The sequence below is a fragment of the Limulus polyphemus genome, unplaced genomic scaffold (assembly GCF_000517525.1).
Source record: "Limulus polyphemus unplaced genomic scaffold, Limulus_polyphemus-2.1.2 Scaffold20, whole genome shotgun sequence".
Lineage (NCBI taxonomy): Eukaryota > Metazoa > Arthropoda > Merostomata > Xiphosura > Limulidae > Limulus > Limulus polyphemus.
In genome coordinates this window covers 783,996-796,558 of record NW_013665630.1, presented here as the reverse complement: position 1 = coordinate 796,558, position 12,563 = coordinate 783,996, and the positions used below count along the sequence as shown (strand labels likewise).

At 31.3% G+C, this 12,563-nt stretch overlaps 1 protein-coding gene across 5 annotated transcripts in view; it reads left to right on the top strand.

Annotated features, from left to right (window-relative positions):
• Positions 1–12,563, top strand: part of LOC106457993 (bifunctional heparan sulfate N-deacetylase/N-sulfotransferase-like) — a 90,013-nt gene that overhangs the window by 39,435 nt on the left and 38,015 nt on the right. For 3 of the 5 annotated variants that reach the window (XM_013917444.2, XM_022384294.1, XM_022384298.1), the window contains exons 2-7: positions 1,421–1,493; positions 4,729–5,192; positions 5,680–5,880; positions 7,074–7,288; positions 10,798–11,036; positions 12,249–12,452. In XM_013917444.2, the coding sequence (XP_013772898.1) occupies positions 5,035–5,192; positions 5,680–5,880; positions 7,074–7,288; positions 10,798–11,036; positions 12,249–12,452 (1,017 nt within the window). In that variant the 5' untranslated portion in view covers positions 1,421–1,493; positions 4,729–5,034. The remainder of the gene's footprint in view (positions 1–1,420; positions 1,494–4,728; positions 5,193–5,679; positions 5,881–7,073; positions 7,289–10,797; positions 11,037–12,248; positions 12,453–12,563) is intronic. The other 2 variants (XM_022384300.1, XM_022384303.1) reach the window with 1 other exon arrangement.

Below are 12,563 nucleotides of genomic sequence, written 5' to 3'. Positions count from 1 at the left end.
AAAAAAAAAAAAAAAAAAAAAAAACGCCCGAGGGGCGGGAAAAAAAAAAAAAAAACAATGTGTGGTGTTCGAAGTTAAAATATTAAACATTGTGATCTAGTGGCACAAGTTAATGAACAACTGTAACCTACCTGAACTGTTTCTAGAAAGGTCTATGTTTGTTACATTTTAGTATAAGTTACTTATTCATTCTGCTTTATTATTATTATTGCATGTGCCATATTTCAAAAGAAAAACTAAGCTACTTTTTATTCCTCTAGAAAGTGAATGAGTTTGTGTCGATGTACCCTAAACAGATTCATGTGCTTGTCACTTTTAAAGAGAGAAAATTAAATGATTCAAAGATGTTTAATATGTAATCATGATTTCTTTTCAGGCACATTGTGCTACTATATTAAGAGTAAAAAACAAAAAAATGAAAGGTAAAATATTTAATATTAGTTACAGATGACTAGTTTCGGTATGACAGTTACGTAAATACTAGCCTTGATGATGGCAATTGTATTACCGAAACTAGTAGGCTGTAACTAATATTAAAAATGTTACCTTTCAGTGTGCAGAAAAATACCAGTTTTTGTATTTTTTACTTTTAATATAATGTTGTACATGTATTTGTATATATTGACCATATTTGCGATTCAATCTTACCCTTCCTTAGCACAAACTGCGACGTAATGTTTATTTTAGCGAATGCGCAAACCGTATCAGAAATTTCTCGAATTATTAGTAACTTGTGCGATTCTCTTCGTACAATTCATAGAAATACTAAGTATAATATTAAAATATTTTTATTTTACAGAAATTAAATACTTTTTTGAGTGTTTATGCAAAGATTCAAACAACTTGGTACAGTATTTTTTTCTAGATTGCACGTATCCGAGACAGCATGTTAACCATGTGCTATGCATTTTTTTACAGTTGCTACGCAACGTTATTCTATGTAGCAACTGTTGTCATAAAGAAAAAAATTGCCACAAATTATCCCCTGTATAATGAGTGTATGTGTAGAAAGAGAAAGAGCGGGGGATATGGATGTCACACATAATCAGGTTGACTTACCTTTTTTTGTGATATGTTATATACTTAGTTCAATGCCGACTTTAGTTTCATTGCCACAACGTACTGCAGTATATACTCCATTATCTATGATATTGATCTATGCCATATATAGTCATTTAGACGAAGGGAGATACGCAGTTTAGGTACGTGTGGTACTAGTTCTACGCAATCAGTCAGCTGTGACAGAAGATGAGACACTTGTACATGCATGTAAATCGTTTGGCACTGTTGTTTTTTTAATAATAATAAAATAATGTCTATTACTCCTTAGGTATGAATACCTGAAAAACAATTATATATTATAGTGTTAAGAAAAATCTTGCGCTTGATAAATATTATTTCTCTTTTTCACTCTCTTTAGTTGCCTTCCCTCTGGTGGCTCATTGGTAAACTTGAGGTCTTATACAGCTAAAATCGAAAGTTCGATCACTGTAGTAAGTATAGATATGACTTGTAAAAAAAGTAACATATTGGTATGTATTCTACATAAGTAACATACAACTAAAGTTATGTGAAACTCGCATACAACTTGATGATCATACTTTATAAGATACTTACAACTAAGGCAAGTGCTTCATAAGAATGTTTCATACTACTAAAGAATATGCTTTTAAAGAAAGTCTTATATAACTGAAGGATTCTTAAGATCACTCTCTATCTGATAGAACATATAGACAAAATATTCTTTCATGTTTATTAAATAAAAAACCGATGTGGGAACGTTTCTAAAACGTTGGCTCTTTTAACATTAGAGTTTCTTTTGCAAAACAGTCTGTCTGTGCTATTCATGCTTATCCTGTTGCATTCTTGATCTTGTTTCTGGTGTCAAGGGATCGCAATGTTTGTCAGTTTAAAAAAAAGAAAAACGCATTGTGTTAAATGTGCAGTTCGAAAACAAAGCATTATTGGAGTATGTGTCATCAAATTCGCACTCGTACCTCACTCAAAAAGAAAACGAATTCCGCATTGCTTGGGTTAATGGGAGTTCAAGAGAAAGACTGTCGAGTTTATCATTCATAAAGTAATTCAAAGAATGACTTTCTACCTAATGTCTCCTAAATCACACAACACGTATCCTGCAAAAGATGTTGAAAGTATTTCAAATATCTAACTATGTGTATGTAGCACTTCAAAATAAACCTATTGTTAGTGTTAACATTTTTTGTTTGTGGTTTAAACCTTTGTTTAGTATGTTTACAAGCAAGAGATGCAGATCCAACTGCACGTGCGTGTGTTTTAAACAAAGACCTTCATTATGGATAATAAAATATACAACTGTTTTATGCAAACTAGGTTATAACATTTTATGAGGAGAAATAGTCTAACTTTATGAAATTGTCATATGCTTCACAGACGACTGCCAAATATCGATTTGAGGACCAAACATTATTATATATATATATATATATATATTTAAACAAGCGAGGGGATATGTATATATATCTGTGTGTATATATTATCGATTAGGCGTGACGAGTGAAGAAAATCAGAGTTCTCTTCTCTATATATGTTCACCACTGTATGTGACGTTTTGTTTGGTGCGGACTTGTGCATACTTTCTGTGACAGAAAATTAGTTAAAAGAATGCAATTTTACCGGTTTCACTTTGTGTTTCAGAAAGAACGCACGAAGATATGAAAAGTTGGTATGAAGTATACTAATGAAGAAATGGCCGGTTTCCACAGTTATTTATTTTAAACAATAATGACATAAACGTCTTAATTGTGTAATCGAAGAATAATACATCTTTCAGCAGAAAAAACAAATCCCTTTTTAAGTTATTTCACATTTATATTCTGTGAATGGGAAGTGTAGACGTAAATATGTTATATCTCTGCAGCTTCCTTAAAGTTAACAAAATACAGAGTAATTTTAGTTTCTTTTAAGTTATTTCACATTTGTATTCTGTGAATGGGAAGTGTAGACGTAAATATGTTATATCTCTGCAGCTTCCTTAAAGTTAACAAAATACAGAGTAATTTTAGTTTCTTTATATTTTAGGGCCATTTTTTTCACTGTTTTTCTTGATACTTTTCGAAACTCACCAATGTCATTGTTTTCTCCATCCAAGACCTATTTTTGTAATAATAATAATTGTTAATAATAAAGAAAAATAGCTTTTTGTACCATTACTGAGTATTAATGACACGCTGGAAAATGCCAGAAAACTGCATACATGAGAAACTGTTATAAACTGTATATCCTAATTACCGCAAGAAATTAAATTTGAATTTTTTTACTCTTTTCAAAGTCCTTTGTCCCCCTAGTTTTCAAAAACTAAACCACTTTTTAAATACGAAAATGAAGTTCATTAAATCAGTGATTTCCATCCATTTTATGTCGCATACTCCTTGTCAGACTTCTGACGTTTATAATTTGTTGGAAAAATAATTAAAAGTGATCTGTGTTAATGAAAAAATCAAGGGTGAGTTGACTATTCGCAAACATTTAGACCTAGCTAGTGGAATAGTCACTCACAGAGATTATGCTCGAATTTTTAGATGTGGAGTTTATTCTCGTTCTTGATGTTTTTCAAACGTTCTCGCGTTTCCCACCAGGGTAAAATGATTTGTTCGTCAGATTGTTTTCGGGAGTAAACTACATTTTAATGAGAAGATGAATGTGCCCTTCGTAAAACTATGTTTCTTGTGTATTACGTGTTACAATAAATAACTAGCTATGTTAGAGAAATTCGGTGTAGAAACTGATGTGGCTTACCAAATCATTTTATTGCATTTACAATGATAATATTACGTGAGTGTAGATGAGAGAGGCTTAAGCATCTCGTGTATCTTTAATATCCATTTATAAAAACGTTCTTTTCGTTTACTGCTTTCGATATACAGTAATTACGTTTCTTAAATTTATTATAAACCATATGTATGATGGAAAGTCGTTCTATACCATTCTTTTTAATTGTGTTTAGCGTAAAAACTGTGGTTTCCAACCATAAGCTTTTTGCTGTAACACGCATTCATGAAGGTTTTGAAATTTGACCTAGTATGCTTATGAATGTAGTATCTACAATTACACTTGAAATCAGATCGTTTAATATTTCATTGTTGTTATTTTTTAAGTATAGTATTTCGTAAAACTCGGAAATGATGTTGGTAACTTCCAGTGAGTTGTAGTTTAGTTGTATTTTACCAACATTTTTCTTAGATGAAGCTTGATAAATAAAAAAATTTCACCGCGAGTGTGAATTTTTTTTTTCTAATCTTAAAGTACAGAAATCAAACACATAAAAAAATGGATTAAATATCCTGTTTGGTTATCGTGGAGAATGAGGGTGATTCGCACTTTTTTTTTTTTACACAAAAACATGAAGTACTGTAAAAAATGCAAGTAGATAAAATTTCAGTGTGACGAATAACTTAAATATCCTGCAAATATGTTTGATGAACCTTTTGAGGTAGCTTAGCTTGAGACAAAATTCCGTTAAAAAAGTAACATTCTAAAAATGGTTGCTATCCTGTCTCTAGGTCAGTGGGTTAGCATAACTATTTACTGTGTTTTGGAAACTAGAACGTGGACTTGTTGACAGGCTTTTATTAATCACGAGTAAGGTAACAACTGTGTCATGAATCATATAAACTGGGTTTACCTGTAATATGGGTCTTGTTTATATTGAAGATGAAACTCGAACTTCATCAAGTCTTTCTGTTTCAGGTGTTATGTCGAGTTGAAAATGTCTTCCCGACATTGTCAGTAGTGATACGATGGATTGTTTCGTCGCCTTAAGTTTCTCATGTCGCCGAGGAAGAAAGAAGCCTATCTCTAGATAACGTATGTATACAGTTCGCTGGTTACTGAGAGTTAACCAACCTGTAGGTTCGTCGCCAGTTTCGTGACTTGTGTAGTTCTGCGAGTAATTCCATATTAACTTCAACAACATACCACTCGTGTTACGTAGGTAAACATTCAATACTCCATTGTGCCCGGAGTATCAAAGACATCACGTGGAGGAGTGGGATTATGGTAGTGGAAGGGTCAGCAGTTAGTCAAAATATTCTTAATCGCTTCTGTAGCGCTTCACAGCCGACTATCAAACGGTGTCTTGCTGCAGCTTTATTGTTTGGTGTGGTATCCATGGTCATCTTGTCCTATTATGTGTCCAATAACCAATGGCATAGGTAAGCATTATTATAAATTAGTTTTAAATGTGTTTTTTTTTAATTTAAAATTTTTCTAACTAATAATTATTTGCAAACCAAGTTTATTTTTCATGTGACACATCTCACTTAATTGACTGGAGAAAAAAAGGAAATTTAAAGCAGTTTTTATTTTATATCAACATTGTTTATTATATTTCTATAGTTTTTTTTGAACAGTTAAACAGTGAAAAGCTTTAAATATGGTTTGCTCACATTTTATATCTGTATTATTTGTGACATACCCCAGAGGATTTGGTAAATTTAAGGGTGTTATGTTTAGATTTACAAAATCAAATTGAAATAATAAGTTAACTGTAACGTTAATGTTCAACAGTTTCATTAGATTGAGAAAATGTAATCACTGCTCAAAATTTTACAAGCTGTGTGTGTAGATATATATATATTGTATAAAATGGAAGAGAGTGAAGCACTTAAATAATTTCTCACTAATTTTTTAACTCTTAAGTGTTATCCGAGAACCTCCTCAACCATCCTTCCGGTGCCACTCACATAACAAGAGACTTATTAAGTCAAATATTAGTGCCACTAATATCCATACTGCAAGTGGAAAGCTACGATTTGATCCCAAGGTGCTTGTTTTTATGGAAACACAGTATTCTCGACTGGGAAAGCACATTTGTGAAGTTCTCGAGGCTAGTCGAATCAAGTAAGTCTGTGGTTAATGTTTGAAAAACTGCTTAATGTTTTTAGATATATTTTCTTTGACTTATATTACAAATTTATCATTTAGAATTACTTATATAAACATAGGTTTTTGTACTATAAAAGATATGTCTTCGTTATATTAAATGAGTTTCATTTGGAATGATACATGACTGTGATTATGAAATGATTCTGTGGCATGTTTGGCATTCATTGGCATGTGGTAACTGTACATTGGAAAATTTGTTGAAAGCTGCTGTAGATTTTTTACCTGTTGGGCTACCTATGATATGTTGTAAGTTTAAATGTGCTATCCAGGACGAATTAACAAAATAGAATTTGTATCTTATGAAAAATATTGTTTTACCCTTAAGTATAATTTATAAGTTAACCAGTAAAATGTATGGATTTAAAATGTGTAAGCTTATACTGCTAAAAGGAAATTAATATGTTATTGAAACTTTAGATCTTATGTAGTTCTTAGGACATGTTGTAATGTTCAGAACACTTGATATAGATATAAACTTGGAGTGCTTCCTACTGATTAAAGCTACTACTTGTAACCTTTACTCTTAACGTTCTTAATCACTAACAGTGCAAGAAAAATATTGCTTGAATTTTACATACTGTTAGATTAAAAGTTTAAAGCTTTGTCTTTCATTTATTTAAATCATATCAGTTGAAATCTTTTTTAAGTTAGCCAGCTTGTAAATCTTTGTCTAGTTTCACAAACAGCTACATATGTAGATTTTATAAAGTCCTGTGTAACCTATTTATAGATCAACAAGTAAACTGTACAGTTTTAAGAGTATTTGTTGGCATATAAAAATATTTTTATGAAGGTTTGAAATGAAATGACTTTCTAGACTATTTTTGAGGCTTATAAATTCATATATATGGTCACAAAATGTTCCAGAGTACATCTTAAATAACTTGAAGAATATTAAAAAAAAATTAATCGAAAAGAAGTGATACAGATGGGAAGAAAAATTTGGCCTCATTTCAATAGAATTAGGTTGATTGTCATAAGCAATAGTGTGAATTGTAGCATCCTAGTCAGACAAAACATTTTTAGCCAGCCTATATATATATACTTGAATAAATAACTATGATATTCATTGATAACCCTATCTTGAACACATTTTTAATTATATGTTGCTCCTCCTACTTTTAATTATATGTTTCTTCTCCTACCAGGTACAAAGTGGAAGTAGCAGGGAAGAGTCTTCCTTTACTGACGAATCATGACAAAGGGAAATATGCTGTTATTGTCTTTGAAAACTATGAAAAATACTTATCAATGAACAAATGGAATCGTGGTTTGCTAGACAAGTACTGTGTAGAATACAGTGTTGGTATCATAGGATTTGTTCCCTCTAAAGAAGAAACTTTCGTTGGTGCACAACTAAAAGGTGGTTTATCTTATAGTTTTTTAATGTATTAGTGTTTCAAAAGTATCTATTTTGACCATTATAGAATGTATACATAAATTTTCCATTTTACTTTTTAAATCTAATTGTAGTTACAGGTCAAAAGTTTTATCTTTGTTTAATGTTTAAAATATTTGATGTTTGGCTGCTTTTCACATGTCTTTCTTGTTGTCTGCCCTTGATGTGAGGTCTTACATACAAAATACAAGAAATGTTGTAAATATAGAGTTTTAAGGTTTTGATGATGACTTCAAGGCTCAAGTTGAAATGAAAGACTGAAATAGAAAATAATTACTGAAATTTTGTTATACTTGGAGAATACTGATAATAGGAATTTTTCTCTTATTTAATAGTGATAGATGTTTTAAGAGAGGAGGTAAGGTGGTTCATTATATAAGGGATCAATTGCATCCAGTTGGAAAGACATAAATATAAAGCTGTTTTTATGAGACAGGATGTTGTCATTATTTCATACCGAAAACATTGGGTTTTACCTGTGTTATGTGGTGGTAAAAAGAAAAATTGAAAATAGATATAGCATCAGGACCAGAGAATGGTCTTAAATGTTTCATTTTTGGTAGACCAATAGACAGTGGGCAGGTGCCTGAGGATTAAAGAATGGCTAATGCTACTTCTATTTTTAAAGGTGATAGTAAAAATTGCCTTAGAAATTATAGACCAGTTAGCCTGACTTCTATAGTCAGAAAACATTTGAGAGAGTCTGATAAAAGAAAAATCATCTAGTGAAATATGATACCATAAAAGAAATCCAATATGGATTCACTAAAGGGAAGTCTTCCCTTACTAATCTGTTAAACGTTTTAAAGATGTTACATGTAGTATAGATGATAGAAAGGGTTTGAACTTAGATTTGTCAAAAACAACGTTTGATAAAGTGCCACACAAAAGATTTAGCTAAAAAATCATATTGGTGATGGTTGGGGAACAAAAGTAAACTAGATTGTAAGATATTTGGGTAGAGAAGCAAAGAGTTGTGATAACCGAGTCCATTTGCACTGGACCCTTGTTACTATTGGGGTGCCTCAGGGTTCAGTAATTGGGTCTTTGGTTTTTCTTATTTATATTAATGATGTTTTTGTGGGTAATAGACATAATTAGTAAAGTTTGTGGATGAAATTAAACTTCTGGAAATTTCTACCTGTGATGATGATAATAGGTACTACAGAATGAGTAATGGATCATTTAGTTAGTTGAACAAGTATTTAATAAATGATCTTTAATTATAGTAAGTGCAAGATAATATATTAGAATTACTATAATTTGGATGACGCATTTAATATAGAAAGGACACGCTCAAAACCTTGACTAAAGGAAAGGATCTTGGCCTAGTGTTGGATAAGACACTTAAACCATCAAGACTGTTCTATTGTTAGTAGCAAATGTAATAAAAGTTTAGAGTGCATTTATAGACAATGGTTAAAAGTCAAAAGAGGTAATTATCTCTCTGTACAATGGTCTGTCTTGAAATATTGCTTACAATTTTAGTCTCCTTATCTAAGAAAGATATTGATTTATTGGAGAATGTTCGGGGGATGATGATTCTGGAAATGGAAGGGTTATAGTATGAGGATAGATTAAAATCTCTTAGATTATTTTCTCTTGAGAAAAGAAGGGTGAGAGACGATCTTGTTGAAGCTTACAGGATTACCCAGGGGATCAATAGATAAGGCCTCTGATATCTTTGTGCTTTATTCTGAAGAGAATAGGCTCCAGTTAATAAAGTTTTATTTTTCTAACAGGGTGAATGGCTTATGGAATGAATTTATTTGAGTAGTAGTGGAAGGTTGCTTCTTATAAAAGTTTAAAAGGGGGGTTCACTAATTTTCTGATAAGAAGAAAGGGTGGATTTAAGATTTTTACTTCTTCTAAAGGGTGGACATGCAGGTATAGCTTTGAATGGCCAAATAGTTCCTTGTGTTCTATATGTGTGTTATAAAAGAGTAAGATTTTAAAACACAGTACTGGAAATAATTGTGACATTGGTTATGAAAAAAAGAGTATTAAAAGCCAATAGTTTGGGAATTCAGCCTGCTTATTTTGTGAAAATTAACTGTACTGGTGTGTAGTTATGTGTTGGTAGTTTATTGTAATACTTTGACTTACTTTCTCCATGGTTGAATGGCATCACATTAGTATAAAACTTATAGGCAAGTCATAATATGCCCACTAATAGTAGTGTGATCTAGTCATGGCTTTCTGAGATGAAACACAACATGTATAAATCAAAGGTTTGGCTGGTTAAGGTAGAAAATTCTGGCAAGACTCCACATAGTAGTAAGTTGCTTGTTTGATGGGACAGAGAAGAACAATATCCCAGTCGCTGTCCAACATTTACAGTGAAGCACAGTAGTTGATCAGTTTGGGGCTGCATCTCAGCCAGCAGTGTTGGTGATCTACATATTATTGACTATTGTCAAATACAGACAGATTCTAATCCATCATGTTATTCCTTCAGGAGCACAATTCATAACATAAAGTATATGTGGTTAAATGGTATCTTGATGGAACAATCATAACTGAGGCTTGACCTGCTCAAAGTTCCAGTATGAACATTCTTGAGGTTACGTGGGTTTATTTACTAGTGAATTGTACAACTTGTTCACATTTCTTTTGCATTTTCTGTAACAATATTTTGTACCATTAATAAATTCACCATCTAGTTACCATTATTCATTGTTTATGACTCGTACATATGTACATCATTTGTCTGTTTCCAGAATTATTTTCATTACTGTGTATCCATATTCTATGTATTGTAATTAGTCATCGTAAGTTAAATATATGGTTCAATTTTTCCTTCATGCAATATTGTAGAAACCTGATTCCTGTTCTTGTAAATTGAAATGTAATTTATTCATGTAAATGTCTTTGTGCAGTTCCTCTATAATAGTGATTGAGAGGTAAGTATTTTTGTTAAAGATAAATTGATGTCTATTGTCATATGCTTGTTTCAGACAAAGCACATTTTACATATCTGACATTGATTGAACAGAAAATTCTACCTATGTAATTAGATTAGTCTTCTCCTGCTGTGTCTTTATGTTGATGATACAGCTGGTCTTGGAATTTTTGTACATAGCTCAGGTGAAGATGTAAGCCAAAACATAGATAGGGGAAAAAACACAATTTTATGAGGTTTTATATATATATATATATATATATATAGCTATTTCAGTTTCTCCCTTTCCTTCTGTTAGCAAATGATAAACATGCTTGTTGTCCTTGAGAGGTCAACAAAATAAATGTTTTTACTAGTTCATTATAAACATTGTAAGTTGTATATGCATCTTCTAAGTTTAAACTGTAGAGATAGACTCTGGTTGTAAAGTGCTTAAATTAGAAAAAATATGCTGACATATATGATTTAAAATATTTAGGATAAGATCAAATTTTTTTGATCATATGTTTCATGTTTTATTTGAATAGTTGGAAGCTATGTTTAGTTCAGTAATTAGATTAATCTGTTTTAGGTTTTCCATTGTTTATCAGCACCAATCTCAAATTAAAAGACTACTACCTCAACCCTAGCTCTTCAATCTTGAGATTGACTCGTGCTGGAGAAGTTCACTTTGGGGCATTACCAGCAGGTGACTGGACTATATTCAAAACAAATGATTCATCCTATGAAGCTTTAGCATGGGCTAGGCCTCAGCATTTTGTACCTATCTCATCTGAGGATGTCAGTCCATTTCTACCTGTTATAGTTCAGGTAAAATTTATAAATCTCACCAATAATGTTTAATAAGGTTAAATTATTAAATATGTAAACCTTTCAAATATCTTACTATAGGTATGACTGCATTTATTGTTTGAATTTGACACAAGCTATATTGCTTATTAAAGATTAAATATGCATTATGTGCCAAGTTTGAAAATAGAGGAATTATATCCAACCATAAAATAAATAAAATTATTTACACTAATTCAACTTAATGAGAGGTAAGTGTTAATTGCCTCTCCTACAGTTAATTTATTAAAATTCCCAAATTCTTTACCATAATTACATGTAAAAAATGTGGAGATTTGTATTAAGCCAATTGTTTTTCAGTTGACTAATATTTATAATATTTTTTTATTATGAGCAAATGAGGATGACTCCTTGAAAAAAAGGTTTTCTGTCCAGGTTGATTCATTTAGAATTTGACTGACCAACAAAAATGTTAGGTTACTCAAGTTGTTTAGCTGACTGCTTGTTTGATTAAGATTACATTGCTGTGAGTCTTTAAAGAACTTGTGATAACTTATAAACTTCAGAATATTTTGTGATTTTAGTCAATAATTAAAGAAACGACTTTGTAAATGATGTTGTACTATTCTTGTCTGTAGTTAAAGTAAAGATAGGTTGCTTGCCAAGCTACTTGTTATTCGATTTTATTCTCTGACGGTGATTTGTGGGTGTTCTAGGTTGTTGTATAAGAAGTTTTTCTTAAATTATCATTCTTCCTTTATTCATTGATACAAATTTTATGTTTTACTAAAGGATCAATAAAAAAAAAAATTATGATTATGGATCTTCATATGTAGTTCAATGCTGAAGTAATACCCACTGATAAATCTGAATGTATATCAATTAAGTCAGGTTTGATTTGAAAGTGTTGAGAGTAAGTGTCTACTTTTGTTATAAACTGTTAGTGTTGGTTCACTTTAACAACTAATAATGCTTCTTATCATCTCGCTTGCAGTTATATAATGTAACATGCATGATAATCACTACTTGGTGCAACGTAATGCATTTTCATTGCCCTGGTATTGTTGCTTAGAGATGAGATGTTTGTAGGTCAACTGATTACAAAAGATTCAAATCTATAGGTTTTATTTTTCCTGTTGGCTAGCAAAATATGAAACCTATTTAATAAGCTTTAATTAAATCCTACATGAACTTTAAGAATTAATTTTTATTTTATTGCCACTGCTAATATAGGATCATGGACTATTTGATGGAATACATCGCGTGCTCTTTGGTAATGGCTTCAAGTTTTGGCTGCATAAACTTCTATTTCTTGATAGTGTGTCCTTCCTTTCTCATGGAAAGCTTAGCTTTCCTCTCCGAAGATACCTCCTTATTGATATTGATGACATTTTTGTTGGAGAAAAAGGAACTCGCATGAAGCCAGCAGATGTACAGGTAGGATTTTCTTAAAGAACACATAAAATTCATTGCCTGATTCTCAGTCATAAAGATTTTAAAATTATACATGTTATTAGGTGTTTTGATACATATTTTTCATTCTAAAAG